The 17,299-nt window shown below is 66.2% G+C and overlaps 1 protein-coding gene across 1 annotated transcript; it reads left to right on the top strand.

The window, feature by feature from the left end:
• Window positions 1-2,590: 2,590 nt before the first annotated feature.
• On the top strand, window positions 2,591-16,901 carry LOC421441 (spectrin beta chain, brain 4-like). Its single transcript, XM_015283780.4, has 31 exons — window positions 2,591-3,294; window positions 4,333-4,440; window positions 5,604-5,756; window positions 6,160-6,291; window positions 6,370-6,561; window positions 6,639-6,722; window positions 6,846-6,964; window positions 7,072-7,186; window positions 7,443-7,529; window positions 7,721-7,836; window positions 7,918-8,068; window positions 8,280-8,371; window positions 8,570-8,642; window positions 8,751-8,873; window positions 8,981-9,237; window positions 9,356-9,479; window positions 9,613-9,798; window positions 10,008-10,163; window positions 10,737-10,957; window positions 11,257-11,434; window positions 11,577-11,723; window positions 11,890-12,240; window positions 12,927-14,303; window positions 14,390-14,470; window positions 14,558-14,644; window positions 14,742-14,833; window positions 14,903-14,988; window positions 15,129-15,195; window positions 15,415-15,575; window positions 16,023-16,172; window positions 16,456-16,901. The coding sequence occupies exons 1-31, from the start codon at window positions 2,875-2,877 to the stop codon at window positions 16,689-16,691; spliced, it is 5,922 nt and encodes a 1,973-aa protein (XP_015139266.3). The 5' UTR covers window positions 2,591-2,874; the 3' UTR covers window positions 16,692-16,901.
• Window positions 16,902-17,299: the final 398 nt, after the last annotated feature.

Raw genomic sequence — 17,299 nt, 5'->3', positions numbered from 1 at the left:
AATGCCAGTCCTGTGGGTACAAGCGACCTTTGTGTGAGCAAAGAGCTGGGGGGGCAGCCCCCTTTCTGCTCCCCTACACCAGCAGCTGGGTGCCAGCAGCATCCTGCACCCAGCACCGGGTGGGGAGAGGCTCCCCAGAAAGCCAACACGTCTTTGGTGAGCCCAAGGGACGATGTGGATCCGGCCCCAAACAAGGGGACCCATGGGCAAGGCTGCGGGTGCTGCTCGGCAGCTGCAGGATTTGGCCTTTTTCAACAGCGCGAGGAAAAGGGGAATGCATGCGGGTTGGAGCCTTTCAGGGCCTGGATGCAGTGAGTTAAACAAACTATTTATAGCGCTTGCCTCCTACCCCAGCAGAAATGGCCGGCATTCCTCCTGCGCTGAGCCGCGCTCCACTGTCACGGGTGCTCCCCAGGGCCCTCCTGGCCAGCAAAGCTGGCTGCCACGCTGGGCTCTTTGGATCCTGGGGCTTTGTCCCCACGGCTGGCAGCAGAGCACCCTGCCTTGCCGCCAGCCCGCAAGGACAGGGGACGTGGGACGTGTCACTCGCTACAGGATCGGGGTTAACTCCCTCCACCCCTCTGGGCTGTGCTTTTGCCCCAAGGCTGAAGGCCCTGAACTTCCAGCTGGGGAAAGGGGCTCAGCACCTCTCCGCATTCTCGGCACGGCACGGCAGCCTGGCAAACAGGCACTGCCCCACGTGGGCTGAAGGCTGTGATGGTGCAAGACACTGGCTTTGGCAGAGCAGCCGCTGCTTCTGCTGCTCTCCACTTGTGCCCCAGGATAGAGCAGGTTCTGCAGCAGGTGCACACTGCAGCCCCGTTGTTCCCGAGGGATCTTCCATTCCCCACGTGAGGCCCACAGAGTGCCCCCAGGCAGGCACTGCATCACCTCTGTGCTCGGCCGGTGCCTTCCTTTCTTCTGGGATTACAGGGACTGAATCCACGGGAAGGCTTCCTGACCCCTTCTGCTCAGCGTCTTTTCGCAGCAATAGGTAAAGCTCCGTGGGGAATACGATCTCCATTCTCATCCATCACAATTGGTGCCTGCTGGGGAAATAAAGGCACAGAGAGAGGAAATGACTCACCCAGGGTTAGAGCAGCAAAGCCCACAGCCTCGCTCCAGACTGCCCACCGCCTCCCCAGTAAAGGGGGATCCACTCACTGCTAAGGAAGCACAAAGCCTGTCCTTTACCTCAGGGATGGAGGCAGCGCAGGATGAGAGTCCTCCAGCCCAGGCAGAAGCAAAGGCCGTGGGAGGCCGGTCCTAGGCCCGATGTGAGGCTGGTCTCAAGGCTGACATCACCGATGTCCCTCAGCTCCCAGAGCTGTTTCTGACCAAGGCACGTGGCAGCTCCGCACTGAGGCATGGCTGGCCCTTTCCCTCATCCATCCCTGGCTCTCCGGGAGGGATCTGCAGGGCTGGGAAAGGTCACCTTGGCTGAGCCGCCCAAATGGGCTCTCTGGATGAAGGGTGGCTTGCACCGAGTGAGCCAAGATGAGGAAAGAGAGTGGGGGCTTTCGGTCCCTTGTTTATTTTCCTAAGTTCTGCTCAAGCGGGAGCCAAGAGCAAGCTCCTGGCATGGCTTTGGACGGGAACAAGGGGAGGAAACGTGGCCGGACAGCCACGGGGAGCACAACAAAGGTTGGATGCAGGGGGAGGCGGAGGGGCACAGAGGCGTACCATGGGCCTTCCTGCCCACGCTCCCCCAGCCTGCGGGCCCAGGCTACTGCCCTCGTCCAGCCGAACCCAATAGAAAGCCCCTTCTGCGCTGGCATCCCCATCACCCGGCGCTTCCCTGCCCCACGTGTGCGCACTCCCGGCCCTTGGGTGGCACTCGGCAGCACGGAGTGACACAGAGGAGTATTTTGGGCCCGCCTGCTCAGGAGCCCCCGCAGCCCGCACCGCGCCCAGGGCAGGTGTCGGTCCTCCCTCGCCCCCTCCTTCCCAGCACCGCCACCAACAGATGGGTCGGGGCCGTATCGCTTACAGAAGACGTGTGGGAGGAGGGGGCATTTAAACGGGCAGCTGCTTTTCGCTTTTATTGGCGTTCCTCGCCGCCCGGACGCCCGTGCCATTCGGGGGGCCCTGCCGTTCCTGGCGGCCGCGGCGCGCGTGGGGCCGAACGGGACGGGCTCCGAGGGAGGAGAGACCCCCGGGGCGGTGAGAGCGGCCGGGAGGAGGCGGCCCCGGCGGACGGCCCCAGCGCCGCGCTCCGAATCGCACCCGCTCCCGTCCCGGCGCCGCCGCCGCCGCCGCCGGAGCTCCGCGGGGGCCGCGATGCCCGCCGTGCCGCTGGCCGCCCCGCTGCTGCGCGCCCTGCTCGCCCGCCTGCTGCAGCTGGCCCGCAAGCGCCTCCTGCCGCCGCTCCGCCGCCTGGGGCGCCGGCTGCGCTCCCGGGAGAGCCGCCAGGCACTGCTCACCTGCCTGCTCTGCATCCTCAACCTGCACAAGAAGGCGGACGCCTGAGGCCGCCCGTAGCGAGCGCCCCCCGGCCGCCTCGCCTCGCCTCTCCTCGCCTCGCCCTGCCCTGCCCGCCGCGGGAGGAGGGCCCGGCCCGGAGGAGGGGACGCGCCCCGGCGGGGGCGGAGGGGCCGGCGGAGCGGCCGGCGGCAGAGGCCGCCCCGGCCATGGCCGCCGCGCCACCGCCCCCCGCGCCGCCGCCCCCCGCCGCGGGGCCGCCCCGCTGAGAGCCCCCGCGGGAAGGGGCGGCCCCGTCGCCGCGCCGCCCGCCCCGGCACCGCCGCGCCCGCGCCGGGGAAGGAGCCGGCCGGGGACGGAGAGCGGGCGAGCCGCGCCGCCGCTTCGGGCCCGCGCTCCTCCCCGGCCGCCCGCCCGTCCCGGAGCCTCTCCCCGGCGGCGGGCAGCGGGAGGATGTCGGGCAGCACGGCGAGGAAGGTGCAGCCCTTCACCATCAGCACCAAGCTCTCGCTGCCCAAGTGCGCCGCCGAGTTCTCCGCCGACTCCTGCCCCGGCATCGCCCTCGCCTCCGCGCTGGACGGCCGCCGCGGGCTCCGTGCCGGCCTGGAGCAGCGCATCTCCCTGTACCTGGCCCAGGCGCGGGCCGGCCCCCGCGAGCAGCCCCGCGGCACCGGCAGCGGCACCGGCGCCGGCCCGGCCGGGGGGGGCGAGGAGGAGAGGGTGAGCCGCGGCGCCCTGGCGCGCTCCATCAAGAGGATCACGCTGTCCAACTGGCACGGGGGGGACGCGGGGGCACCGCGGGACCCCGCCCGGGTCGGCGGCGAGAGGAACCACAACAACAACAACAGCGGCGCGGGGACGGCGCACGTCAAGGTAAGCGCGCCCCGCGTCCGCCCCTGCGGGCGCGGCGCTGGGTCCCGGGGCTGCCGGGACGGCTGCTGTGCCCCCCTGCGCTTCTGGAGGGCTCGGGGGTCCGGGCCGGCCGGGGCCGGGCTTTCGCCGGGGCTGCGGAAGGAGCGGGGCTCGGCCCTCGGGGTGCGGCTGCGTGCGGGGAGCCGGGAACTCGCCCCCCCCCCCCCCCCCCGCTTTGACCGGAGGGGAAACCGAGGCCGGGAGAAGGGAAGTGACTCACGGAGGCCGGGACGAGGCCGCTGCCCCCCCCGGGAGCGGGACGGGGCCTGGCGGCCGCCCTCTGCGCCCCAACCCGGCGGCGCCGAGAGCCCCGCGTGCGTGGACGGGGATCCCGCTGCGGTGCGACCGCGGCTCGCGGCAGCCGCTTCGCGGCGGGACAGCGCCGGGAGAGCCGCGCAGCGCTCTGCCAGCCGCTCTCTGCATTGCCAATAAAGGCCAGGCGGAGCCGCGCCGCTCCCCCCGGCACGCGTACAGCTCCGGGTAGCGGCCGAGGGCTCCCCGCGCTCATATAAGGCAGCGCCACGTGCTCGGCGCGGTGCGCGGCCGGGAGCGGCCCTTCCTGTCCGCGCGGCGCGGGGGCGCGAGGCTGAGAGCGGGGGTCGGCCGCGCGGGGGTGCGGGTGGAAGGATGGAGCGTCCCCCTGTGGGACGGGCGGCAGCGCCGGGGGCAGGAACGCAGCAGCTCGCCGGGGCTCCTCTCCGCGCTCCTCTCCGCACCTACCCGCGGCTCCCGGGCTCCCTTCCTCTGCCTCTCCCGCTCACACCCGCCACCGCTCGGTCCCGCGGGTGCCCTTCCCTGTGAGTCAGCCGCCTTTGTGTCCTCGTCTCCCGGAGCGCCTGGGGTGGCGGCCCCCGGTGGGCTCGTGCTTTCCCTGCCCTGCTGTGCCGTGCGGCAGAAGGATGCCCGCAGGCAGCGCATCTCTGCCTGGGCAGGGAGCGGCTGGCACGAGGTGCTGCGACCGCTGAGATGCTGATGGGGACACGCCTGGCCCTCCTCTAGGTCTTTCTTAGGAAGGATGTGGATGCTGAGGATGAGAAGCGTGAGGCTGGCAGCCCCCGGTCCGGCGGTTTCTCCTCTCCCGTGGACGGAGGCTCCCCTTTTGGTATGGTACGTATCCTGAGCATCCCAGCCAAGGGCATGGTTTGGGGCTGACAGATGGAGCTGTGGGTTTGCTGCCAAGGAGGCTGCCTCACAAATGAGGCGGATGGAGCCTTGGGGATGCGCATGGGGTTAGTGGGCACAGCAGAGCCGGCTCTGAGTTTGTGGCTCCCAGAGGCTGTGGGCTGTGGGCTGCTGCCGTGTCCACGGGCTGAAGACATCAGAGTTGCAGGAGGGCCTGAGAATCTGTGCTGCTATTAAAAAAAGAAAAATAAGCGAGAGAGAGAAAAAAGGAAGCACTCGTGTAGTTCTTGTGGTTAGACAGAAGGGCTTTGAAATGCAGCTCCCGTGTCACCAGCAGGGCAGCACATGCCACGGTGCTTAGGGAGCTTGCAGCCACTGCCTGGCCCCGCAGCCCCGCTCCTAGGAGGTGCCAGCCAGCAGGCATGCTGCCACTGGGTCCTTGGAGGGGACCGCTGCCCTGTGCCACCTGGGAAGCCGGCTGTGGGGTGGAGGGCCTGGGGCGAGCTGGAGGCTGGCGTGACCAGACCTGGCATGAAGTGAAATCAGCTCCGGCTTGGGGTGGCCTGGTGCTTCCCGCGGTGCCCGGGTTCGGCTGTGACAGGGCTGGGGGTAGCGCTGTCCCTGGGGGCGGCGGGGCCCGGCCGCCATGCTGGGAATGAGCTCTGGGTGGCCGCGCTCCCCCCAGCTCCGTGCAGCTGGGCCCAGGGCCGCGCTTGGAGCGGGGCCAACCCCTCGTGCTGGCTGACCTTCGCCATGGCCCCCGGCAGAGCTGGAGCCTTGACAGCGTGTTTCGTCAGCGCCGGGCCCCAGGGAGAGGCCGCGCTTCTCCCTTCACCGGGAGCAGGTGTCTGCTTGGGTCGCTTTGTGCCCTTCCGTTCTCCGTGGGGTGACTCGGGAGCACCCCTGGGGTGTCACCGTGCTGTGGGCACACGCACTCCGCGTGCCGGGGGAGCAGTGAGCGCGGTGCCCGGGCCCGAGGCCTGGGAACTGGCTGAGAGCGCTCCAAACGTGTTGGCGGGGCGGTGGGCTGAGGGCCGAGGCAGGCCCACGGAGCTGAGCCAGGCTTCCAAACCACGTGCCCGTCCTGGAGGCGGTGCGGAGGGCCCTGGGACAGCACGCTGACCCCCCCGCCCCCCTCTGCCCTCCAGCTGGCGGGAGCCCCTCCAGCAGCGCCCCACAGGGAGAGTCCCAGGAGCAAGGAGCTGGTGGCAGCGAGAAGCAGCAGGCAGATTGCTGTGGGACCCCCGGGCACGCCCGAGCCAAGCCCCCCGCTCGCCCAATTCAACCGGGAGGTGCTGCAGGTGAGCCTGGCAGGGCATGGGTTGGGGCCGGCTGCCCTCCGTGCGGGCGGTGGGACGGGAAGAGCTGCGCAGCGGCCTCGAGCGGAGCCATTGTTGCGGCGTGAGATCATGCTTGGCCGCCTCCGCCTGGCTGTCAGCCCCGGGAGAGGGGGTCAGCCCGCAGCGGGCCCTGCTTCCTCCCCACGTGTGCGGGCGCCTTCCCGCCTTCCTCCTCATCTGTTCCCTCCCCAGCAGCATGGGAATGGGGAGCGGAGAGGGAGCGGGGGTGAGGAGCTGCTCCCGCTGGGGCGGAGCAGGCGGGGAAGGCGGCTGCTCGCCATCCCGCCCCGTCGTGCCAGGGTGAGTTGAGCCCGTGTGCTCTGTTAGAGCCGTCCGTACACACACGGCTCTTCCCGTGCTGCAGGCGGAAGGCTGGGTGCTAGGCAAGCTGCGGGACCTGAAGGATGGCTGCGACCTCCAGGACTGGGAACAGGCGACTCAGACCCTGCAGAGAGAGATGAAGGACTTCGAGAACACGTTGATAAAGCTCAACCAGGTGAGCTCCCCGCCGGCCCCAGGCTCTCGTGGTGGGGCACAGCCCCGGGAGCCCCCGGTGCTGAGTGTGGCCCTGCAGATGGGTGAGCAGCTGATGTGTGGGCCGAGTCCCGGCGCCGAGGCGGTGCGGAGGCAGCTGCTGGCCCTGCGGGAACAGTGGCAGCTCCTGAGACAGACGGCCGCCAACCAGAGCCGGGCCCTGGGTGGGCTGCGCAGCCTGCAGGACTTTGGCAGGAAGGCGGAGCGGCTGGAGGCCTGGATGCGGAGCAAGGTGCGGGCTGTGGGCATCGTGCCCCGGGGTGGGACGCCAGCCGTGTCCCCACCTGCTCACAGCCTCCCCTGTCCCAGGAGGAGAAGCCCTCCCTGGCAGCCCTCCTGCAGGAGAGCCCGGACAAGATCCAGCTCACCCGCCGCATCCTCGACTTGAAGCAGGTGAGAGGCTGCTGGGGGTTGATTTGGGGGGAGCTCAACCTCACAGCCCACTCCGTTTCCCCCTTCCAGCCTGCAAGTGAGGCCTCACATCTCTGTCTCTTATTTCTGTCTCTGTGTGGGCAGGAGGAGCAGCAGTTCCAGAGCCTGCATGAGGAGCTTAACAGCCTGGCCCAGAAGCTAGAGAAACAAGGCAAAAGTGAGAGCAGGACCATCTCCGCCCGGCGCAAGCACCTCAATAAGATGTGAGCAGAGGCAGCATGGGCTGCGCAGGGCAGAGCTGGGCTTCCTCCTGGTGCGGCCAGCACCGTGGCACAGGTCAGCCTTCACGTCTGCCTTCCCGTCTGTGCAGGTGGCTGCGGCTGCAGGGGACCCTGAAGGAGCACCACGAGGCTCTGCAGCTGGCCCTGGAGGTTGCTACCTTCCTGCAGCAAGCGGATGCCCTGCTGGATGCCATCCATGCCAAGGTACTGGCACTCGAACCCCAGGACCACACAGCCCCACGCAGAATGAAGTTGGGTGGGGAACAGCCCATTCTCATGCCTTGCATGAAGGCTGCCATGCTGAGCATTTTCTGGGCACAGAGTTCAGGGAGCTGTGGGACAGAGCTCAGTGTGGGATGAGAGCCCAACACAGCAAGCACTGCTTTGCTGGACGACATGTGTTTGACATGTCAGCAGCTCCTGTCCCTCTTCCACCACTGATTGTAGCTTCTTCTTGCAGCGGAGGAACGTCTGCAGCGGGGGGAAGCAAGGAGAAGCTGAAATGAGCCGGGATCAGGATGTCAGGGACATAGCCAGCCAAGTGATGGTAAGTGCAGGGCTCATTCTCCGAGCCAGCGTAGCATCCTGGTAGATGGGTTCATGTGTCTTACCAGGTCAGCTCTGGCACCCATGGGATATTGCATGGGGGAGGTACCCTGGGGGACAGTGGGGGGACAAACAGACACCACATCCCTCAGCAGTCCTGCCACTGCTCCCTGCCTGCTCCTTGTCCTCCAGATGCTGGACGTGACTGTGTCCCAGCTGCTCAGCCTGCAGCCCAGCTTGGCAGCTCGTGTCACTGCCAAGCACCGAGATGTGAAGGAGAGCTGGGCCCAGCTCCAGCAGGCACTGAGGTAGGGCAGCTCCCACCTTGCTCCCTGAGCTCCAGTCCATCCTATCCCTTCTATACCGTGCTGCACTCTGCCCCTTTCCAGGAACGAGAAGGCTCCAGCACTGGCTCCAGTGAGTGGTTTCCCGGGGAGTGAAGCTGTGGCTGTAATCACTGAGCCCTGTGGACGTGTTATTGTCCAGGAGTTGGAGGGGAAGAACACAGGAGACAGACAGAAGAGAGGTCCTGGTGTCACGGTGAGCATGGCAGCTCAGCCCTGCTGCCCCAGCATCTCCAGGGCTGTGCAGCAGGGAGACAGGCAAGCCTGTGGGAATTTGGTTGTTGGCCAAACCCTGTCACTCAGCCAGGGTTGAGATATAGAGAGCCATAGCAATGAGCATTTCAGTCATCCAAAGCTAAGCACGCTTTGGGCTTGGCAAAGGAGGCATTGGTCCTTTCGTGCCACAGGTGCAGAAGGACGTGGCGAGGAAGATGGTGGAGCACGTGCGAGGTGAGAGGAGCAGCCCTGGATCTGCAGCACCAGGAGGGGACAGCAAGAGGTATGGGCTTGGGAGGTGCCTGTCAATAGTGGAATGGGAACAGAGGGGCACCTGCTGAGACCCAGCGTCTAAAGTTCCTCCCCAGGGGGGCAGAAAGGCGCTTGGGTTGGGGGGACGGCGTGGCAGCCTCAGACCCTTCATTCACAGTGGAGCCCCAGGGAGGGGGTTCCCCATGCCTGACTGTCCCCCACTCTGCAGGAAGAGGAAAGTCCCGGCAGAGGCAGAGCGGGGCACGCGGCCACTGGAGGCCCAGGTGCAGGGTGCCTGCCAGGTAGGGCCACGCTGGACCACAGCTCCAGCACTGGGGCTGAGCCCCATCTGGCACAGGGCAGCAGGGGATCGCTGGACAGGGCCGTCCCGACTGCTGTTTCCCCTCCAGGAGGAGCAGGAGGCAGCGGGCAGCCCGCAGGTGGAGGCCATGCTGCGGGAGCTGGGTGAGCTGTGGGAGGACCTGCAGAGGAAGCACCAGGAGAATGGCGCGGTGCTGCGGGAAATCGATAAGGTGAGCAGCATCACGTGCACGTTGGGACCCACGGCAGGGCTCTCTGCACCCCTGGGTGGCTCAGAGCCAATGGTGGGGCTGTTCTTCCCTCCCTGCTGTCCCTATAGGCGCTGAGGCTGGTGGGGGAGCTGGACCGTGCTGAACGATGGCTGCAAGCTGTGGCCGGGTCGCTCTCAGAGCCAGCCCCCATGCGAAGCCCCACGGAGCTGCGCCGGGACCTGGAGGGGACAGACCAGCTGGAGAGGCAGCTCACGCTATGCGGCCTCAAGCTCCAGGCACTGCGGGAGGAGGCAGCGAGCGAGACATCCGTGGAGCATGAGGGGGCGAAGAAGATGCAGAGGAAGGTGGAGATGGTGGAGGAGAAGTGAGTAGCAAGGGCGGGCTGCGTCCTCCCTGGTCCCAGGGTGGGTGAGGAGTGGGTAAGCTCCACCTGAGGAGCTGCAGGGTGTCCTGTCCCCCATGTCAGACACCTGTCCCTGTAGGCTGGCACGAGTGCAGTCAGCGCTGCGGCGCCGAGCCGCTGACCTGCGTGACTCCTTGGTGCTGTCCGAGTTCCTGCAGAACCTGCAAGAGGAGGAGTCACGAAGCCGGCAGGGACCTGAGGCGGTGAGCAGCGGGGACGGACCAGCCCGAGGGTTGATCTGTGGCAGGCAGGGAGACCCTAGGGGGGCCCTCTCCAACCTGGCTGCTTAGAGGGTCGCTCCCCATTTCACTCACACCCAGTGTTTCTTGGCTTCAGCCAGGGAGCAGGTGTCGTGGCTCGCAGGGGGCTTTTCCCCCGCTCTCAGCCCAGGCTGAAGACAGCAAGGAGGTGAGCAGTCCTTTGGGAGAGCTGCAGGAGGCCGTGGAGATGCTGAACAGTGCGGTGAAGGAGCGTGAGCGGGTTGTGGAGGTGGCGGTGGAGACGGAAAGCCTGGAGTGCCTGGTAGGGGACAGGACGTGAGGGCTGAGGGATGCCACGCGGGTTGTCCACCTCCAGCTGGACGTGCCACCTAGTTGGGATGGGGAATGCACCTTGACTCATCCCTGCGGGGCACAAATGGGATCGGTGTTGCAACAGGAGGGCGTTCCCCATCCCTCCCGTGCTGCTATATATCTGCCCTGGGGCTCATCTCCCTCCTCCTGCCCACCCAGGTGGCAGAGGTGTCCCCCTGCCTGGAGGCCCTTTGTTGCGAAGCCAAGGCCCTGGCTCGTGACACTGCCCAAGCAGAGAGCGGTTTCACCACAGTGAAAAGCGAGAAGGACCTCCCGGGGCTGCAGGGCCTGCAGAGCCGGCAGCAGGAGATGGAGGTAAGCCTGGGAGCACCGTGGCCGGCTGGGTGCCTTGCTGGGGAGGTGTCGGGGCTGGATGAGGCCATCCCGGGGAGGCGCTGGCCCCCGGGGGCCCAGGTGTCGTCAGCCTTGGCACGCTGCGGCGTCCAGGCTGGAATTTTCCAGTGGAGCCCAGCTCGGGCCAGGGAAGGGAGAGCGCTTACGTCAGCTCCCGTGTGCCAGCGCCCGGCTGCCAGCGCCTCGCTCATCTTTCCGTCAGTGGGGAGGTGACTCAGGCGGGCATGCGGGGAAGCCACAGCCGTTTGCTTTGCTCATCCTCCCAATGCAGCGTCGCTCTCACCGTGCCCTAGGAGAGCCCCCACATCCTTGCTGATGTGCTCCTCTCCATCCCTGAGTCCCAGGATGCAGGAGAGCCCATCGTGGCTGCAGGGAGTAGCGCTGCCCCCGGCCCTTTCGTGCAGCAGGGAATGGGATGGGTTGGGTGCATCATAACCAGCACGTGAAGAGGATCCTGCGCCGAGGTTAAGAGCTGAGAGTTCATGACTATGTCACGCTAAGCATCCTGAATCCCTTTTTCTCTCTGGTCTTCAGCGTGTGGTGTCAGAGAGCCTGCAGGGGAAGCTGGAGGAGCTGGAGCGGAAGGCTTCCCGCTTGCAAGAGCTCTGCCCCACACACCTGTGCCCCATCGGCCGGGAGGCGCAGCGCACACTGCGGGTGTGGGCAGAGCTGCGGGAGCTGCTGCAGGAGACCCGTGCCCACGTGCAGCAGGCTGGCCGGCTGCGGCACTTCTTCAAGGATTACTTGGCCATGATGTAAGTGACAGTGAGCTGTTGGGGGTTACCTTTGTGGCGGCGGTGCTAACAGTGTGATGTTGCCAGAGCTGGGGATGCCGGCATGTACGTAAGCAGTGCTGGAACCAGAGCCAGGGCCGAGGCAGCATCTATAAGATCTCATGTGTCACTCAGCTCAGCTGAGGAACGGCCACTGGCAGCTTTTGGAACGCTTTGTGTGATTGAGAAACCACGTCCTTTAGGAGATGAGGACAGGTCAGGAATGGCTTCTCTAGGGCTGAGCTGGTCTGTACCTTAGCCTGTCCTTCCTGTGCCCTCAGCTCCTGGACAGAGGACACGCGGGCTCAGATCTTCTCAGAGAGCCCAAGCAGCCACGGTCTCCTGGAGCCCCAGTGTGAGGAGCTGGAAAGGAAGATTGAGGCGAAGCTGAAGGAGTTTGAGAAGCTGGCAGCAGCAGGGCAGCAGCTGGTGGCTGAGGAGCACAACTTGAGTGCAATGGTAAGTGGTGAGCAGCCTCTCAGCATCCTACGGAAATCCCGCTGGAGCAGACCTGGAGGAGAGAGCAGACTGTGGGCACGGAGCCCGGTGAGCGGTACAGGGTCCCTGCGAGCCCCCCAGCACCTCCTTTCCATCCTCACAGATCCAGGAGCGCCTGGAGGAGCTGCAGAGCATGCTGGGCTGGGTGCTGGTGCGCTGGCGAGCGCAGAGGCACCAGCGGGACCCTGGGAACAAGCAGGAGGACAGGAAGGATCCAGAGAGCCCCTTGCAAGCATCCCCTGCCAGCCAGGTGAGCACCCAGCTGCACTGAGAGCTCTGGATGAAGCCTGTGGCACAGGAGTAGATGATGAAGGTGTCTTGCCCTGCGACACCCGGTGCTTCAGGCAGGACAAGGGGAGGATTGTCTTGAAATAGAGCGAGCCTTCCTCTACTGTCTCTTTCCTTTTAATCCGCAGGAGCAGAGTGCCCCGTGTGCTGGGGAGAGCATCCTTAGCCCAGACAGGATCACGCTCTGCTCCCTCCCCACACCTGTGCCAGGTCCAGAGCCGCAGGTGCCAGTGGGAGCAGTGGGCTCCCTTCCAGCATCGCCTCTCTCGGACACACCACTGGGAGGGGAGCAGAGCTGGGGGAAGCCTAGCAACCTGGGACCCCCTGAGGAGGCTGTGGCCTGGGATTCCTCTGAGACCTCTACGCTGCTGCTGCCGCCACGGGGCCCCAGCGGGCTGGGAGGAACAGTCAACTTGATCCTGAGCATCAGCAAGAAGGGTGAGAAGAAGAAGGTGCAGATTGAGGAGGCGCCAAGGACGGTACGTGGGGCTGCACCGTAAGTGCGGCACCATGGGGAGCTGTGCTGGGGGCTTGTAGGGCGTCTCCCATGGTGGCACCTGGCTGGGCTGTCCCCGTGCCCAGGCTGTCCCTGGGCTGTCCCCGTGCTGGATGCTGAGCGATTCCCAAGGGCTAAGGACGAGCTTGTGCCACCCGTTTGTCTGCACTCCCTTGGCTAGAGCTCCTCACCTCACACTTCCCTCGCCTCTCTCTATCTCTCTCCTGCTGCTCAGCTCCCTGCCACTAAACCCTCAGGCTCTAAAACCCTTTGGAAGCGTTGCCAGGGGCTTTTAGGAAACACTTGGGGTAGTTTAAAGCGAAAGAGAAAGCTGCCTCACCAGCTGCTGGAAGAGGTAACAGCCTGGGAGGGCTGCATGTGGGGCAGTGGCTGCATGGTGTGAACCCGCCCGCTCTGCATCTGTGCTGCCCTGCTTTGCCACAGCCGCCACGTGCCTGGCACCGAGGGCGAGGGGCTGCGAGCTGCCCCAAGGGCTGGGGGTGGCAGTCCCCAGGGTGCTGGGGAGATGCACTCCAGCTCCTCCAAGCCGAGCTGCTGCCTAGAGGCAGCGTGCTGGGGAAAGCTGTGCGCTCCCAGTTCCACACGCCCAGGGCTATGCGAGTGTTTTGGGAGCGCGGCAGTCACCCATCCACTCCTTTGTGTCCGCAGGCACCACTGGAGGAGAGCTACGGGGAGAAAGCCAGGAAGAGTTCCAGCACACCGCAGCTGGTGAAGCGACCGCCTGCTGCGCCTTCCCGCCCGCCGGCACCCGGCGCTGGCACATCACCAGCTTCACACACCCTGCCCAAAGCCGGAGCCGGATCCCTCTTCAACAGCCTGCAGAGGAGGGAGAGGGCGAAGGCCGAGCAGGCGCGGCTGCTGACGCTGCAGGGCATCATGGGCTCCAGCTCCCTGCAGCCCTCGCCCGAGGAGCGCCGCGGCCCCACCAACACGTGGCCTCTCAAGTGCGGCCGCAGGAAGGCGGCGGGGGCAGCCCCCAGCCCCCCGCTCGGGGAGCTGCTGCTCTACGTGAAGAACCCCCTGGTGCGGGACATTGATGCCGAGTGCGGGGCGACCCCCGGGCACCCCCAGCCCCGTTGCGTCTCCCCGGGCTCGAAGCCCGCGTGCCCCCAGCTTGCTCTGGGCTCCGTGCTGAGCCTGGAGCTGCCCAAGGACCTGGGGTGCCTCCGGGACGCGGCACCGCGGGAGGAGGAGAGGCAGGGCGCGGGAGTGAGGCTCTGGCAGCCCGGCTGCGAGACAGGGCGGCAGGAGGAGGGCACGGGGGGACAGAGTCGGGATCTGGGGAAGGCCCCTAAGGGCGAGCGAGGAACGTGGTTTGAAGAGGTGAGCTTCAACCCCAGCTATGGCCGACACAAGGCCTGGGGCCTGGAGGAGCATCGCAGCCCGCGACAAGCCAGCAGTGCTGGTGAGGGAATCGTGGACTCTCGGCCGAGCCGGCCGCCCCACGTCAGCAGCCGGGAGCGGGACGCGTTGGCCACCCGCTCGTACCGGGATGGCAGCCCTGGCAGCGGGGCCGGGCGTCACGAAGCCGCTCGGCCGGAGCTGGGGCCATCCCCTGCCGGCACCTCGGGAGCGGCAGGAGCGGTCCCCAGCGCTGCCTGCGCTTCCCCTGCCGCTCCCACCCAGCTCTCTGTCTTTGAGTGGGAGCTGGGTCCCCCGCAGCCCCCCAGCCCGGTGCTGGGTACCGATGTGTGCCGCCCTGCCCGCGGGCAGTTTGAGGAGGAGGAGGAGGAGCTGCAGGCCATCTGGGATGGGGCGAGCGAGTGGCGGGCGCCCAGCCGCACAGCGGGCAGCCCCCCCGGCTCCGACACCGCCGGCCGGCCCCTCATCCTCTCGGCGGCCAACAACGTGCTGGTGGCCAAGTTCACCCTGCCCGGCGCTGCCCAGCTCCTGCACAGCCCGCATGGGGAGAAGAGCCACGGGGCCACCCCCTGCTTGGAGGAGCCGCCATCCACAGCCCCCTCGGACAGCCCCGGCACGTGGGATCGGCACAGGCAGCGGGAAGAGGAGAGGGAGGGCAGCAAGGTCAGTGCTGGGCTGGGGATCTGCCCTGGGCTGAGCCAGCGCCGCTTCACCAAGCGCTGCTCTGCTCTGCTCTGCTCTGCTTGCAGGCTGCCACCGGGAAAGTGGAGTTCCAGATGATGGAGGGGACGCTGGAAAGGAAGCACGTGCTGCAGGCGGGGGGCAGAAAGGTACGGCTGCTTTAGGAGCACTGGGGCTTGAGACTGTGGGGTGAGCAGTCTCTCCACGTCACGGCCATCCCCACCCACATCCCACAGGCGAGCTGCCGTACCTGGGGCCTCTTCCACGCCGTGCTGATGAGGCAGACGCTGTGCTTCTACCAGGACCGCAAGGACAGCCTCAAGGTAGGGTGCTGTGGGCTCTGTGAGGGGGAGTCTCCCCCCCTCAGGGAACTGAGAGCTGCACGCCTCACCGCTGCTTCTGCCCTTCCCTGTGCTGCAGAGCTCCGTGGTGGCCCTTCCCCTGAACCTCTCCGGAGCCGTCTGCACGCCGGACACTGAGTACGTGAAGAAGACCAACTGCTTCAGGCTGCAGTGAGTACGGAGGTGGTGTCTGTCTGCGAGGCACGCTGGTCTCGCTGCTGACTTATTCTCCTCTGCCAGGCTGCGGGATGGCTCCGAGTACCTCCTGAGGGCCCCCTCCCAGCCCCTCATGAACGAATGGGTCTCCAAGCTGCAGCAGAACTCAGGTGAATGGCCCCTGGGTGGGCAGGAGGAGCGGGGCACCCTGCCTACAGCCCTTGGAGCTGGCGGGATGGGGACAGCCAGAGTGCAGCCCTGCTGCTGATCTGTGCCTCTGTGCCCCAACGTGCCATTTGCTGTGCCCCAGGTTTCCCCGAAGTGGATTACTTCCAGGCAGCCACGCAGTGCATCGAGAGCCCCAGGGCTGCTGGGGGGTGAGTAGCCAGGGGCCGACCAGCTCTTGGGACAGCTCTGTGTTGTGCTTGATGGTGGGTGCTGCTCTCCTCTCACTGCATCTGGCAACACACACCGTGGCAGTAGCGTGCCATTAGGCACTTTGGGTCAGAGGGTACTAGCTGCTGCTTCCCCTTGGCCCTTCCGTAGGAGCTCTGAGCTCCATCAAGCCCACCTGGTACATCTCTGCTCCTTTCCAGGTTCAGCAAGATGCCCGGCCCCGGGAGCCCTCACCTGCAGGGACACCACCAGGCCATGACTGCCAAGAGCCCGGAGATTGTGGTGCTGCCCCGCTCCAACGCCCGGCTGCAACAGCCGCTGGGCACCCAGGATGGCCCAGCTGATGGGACAGTGGCAGCAGGTGACTTCCTTGCCTTGGTGGCCTCCTACATTCAGGACCCATAGATTCTCCCCTACTTGTTGCCCATATACAGCCCTGCACATACAGCTCCCCCTGCCTCCTCTCCACAGCTCTGAGGGGTGTGAGGGAGACAGCCCTGAGGTAGCTATAGGCTGTGGGTCAGGCTGGAAGGCAGTGGGGTGTGGGCGAGGAGTCTTAGGGTCCCTTGGCCAGGAATGGGGATGAGAAGCACTAGTTACCTGCCTGGGGATACCAGTAGGTTTCTCTGTACTCTTCGGGGATGATACCAGGTTGTCCTGAGGTGCCTTGGCTTGTGTCACAGCACTGTGTCGGTGTCTTGCATTTGGGTCAAGGTAACCCACTCTTATAGGGCATGTTTCCACTTGAGGGTGCATCTCCCACGTGTCTTGCCCCCCCTACCCCCAACATGTCTCTTTTCTGCTTCAGAGGATGTCTGTGGGGCCACCAGCCATGCAGCCGGGTCCAGGGAACAGCAGTTGTCACCCAGGATGTCTCCTGGGCTGTGGGACAACAGCTGCCCAGACGATGACTACGGGCTGGTGGCCAACAAGAGGAGGTCCTACTCCTTCACATCAGGTATGGCAGTGCACACGTGTGGGGGGCAGCCCTGCCCAGCAGGCCCCATCCTACCCACTGGCATTGGTTGGAGTGGTAGTGGTGGGACTAGGAGGGGTCCCACTAGGAGGCATCTCCTACACCTTGGGCCAGGCTGAAGCATGGCTGCTCCGGGCTAGGTGCTGGCTTCGCTGTCACTGCCAGGAGATGGCACCAGTGCCCTCGTCCCTGCAGCCATCTGCATGGTGCCGCTCTGGCACAGAGCTGGGGTATCCCCGTCCCCACTCACTGCTCTCTCCCACAGCCACCTACCAGAAGATCGTGCCTGTGGCCGTGCCCCAGGAGCCACCGGAGGCCGGGAGCAGCTACTCGGTCACGCTGTACATCAGTGAGCAAGCAGCAGCCATGCCCAGGGCACGCTGCCACTCCTTCGTGGCCCGGCCAGGGAGCCCACAGGACATGCTGGGGGAGAAGACCCCCGGCCCCCCTCGCCCCAAGAACAAATCCGTCTTCAAGAAGTTCTTTGGGAAGAAGGAGTGACCCGAAGCCTGTCCATTTTCCTCCTCTCAGGTGCCATCCTTGCACCACGTCTGCTCTCAGCACCAGCTCACCGCTCACCCCCTCCCCGGGGGGAGGCTGCACCGCACCCCAGCTTCCCTTTCTGGCCCGGGGTGCTCACCCCCAGCTGTCTCCCCGCACGCAGTACAGGCAGGGGTGGAAGGGTTGTTTTTATTAAAAAACTGATAGGCACTTGGTCTGGGAGCTGCTTCATCCGGCCCGCAGCGGGGCTCTGCGTCCTTACCGAGGATGGTGGCGGTGGCTGCTGGGGCAGGGGCTGTCAGGGCCGGGCTCAGTGCCTGGCACCCCCCCGAGGGCCGTGGGTCCGTGGTGCGCCCCCAGCTCAGCTCATCCCACGGCCACCCGGGCCGTCTCCCACAGCTGCTCGGTGGGGCAGCTGCTGCCCGCTCGTCAAACGCCGGTTGCTCGGCGCGGGGCGGCCGCAGAGCACCGCGTGCCACGGCCGGGCCCGGCGGTTTCCCACGCGCAGGTTGGGGGCTTCGGCCTCTCCGGTTCCTGGCCGTGAGGAGGAGGAAGGAGCGGCTCGTGCAGACTGTGCTGCGTGCCAGCGCTGCGGAAAAAAGGGGAAG

The sequence above is a fragment of the Gallus gallus genome, chromosome 3 (genome assembly GCF_016699485.2).
Source record: "Gallus gallus isolate bGalGal1 chromosome 3, bGalGal1.mat.broiler.GRCg7b, whole genome shotgun sequence".
Lineage (NCBI taxonomy): Eukaryota > Metazoa > Chordata > Aves > Galliformes > Phasianidae > Gallus > Gallus gallus.
This window is presented reverse-complemented; position numbering and strand designations above follow the sequence as displayed.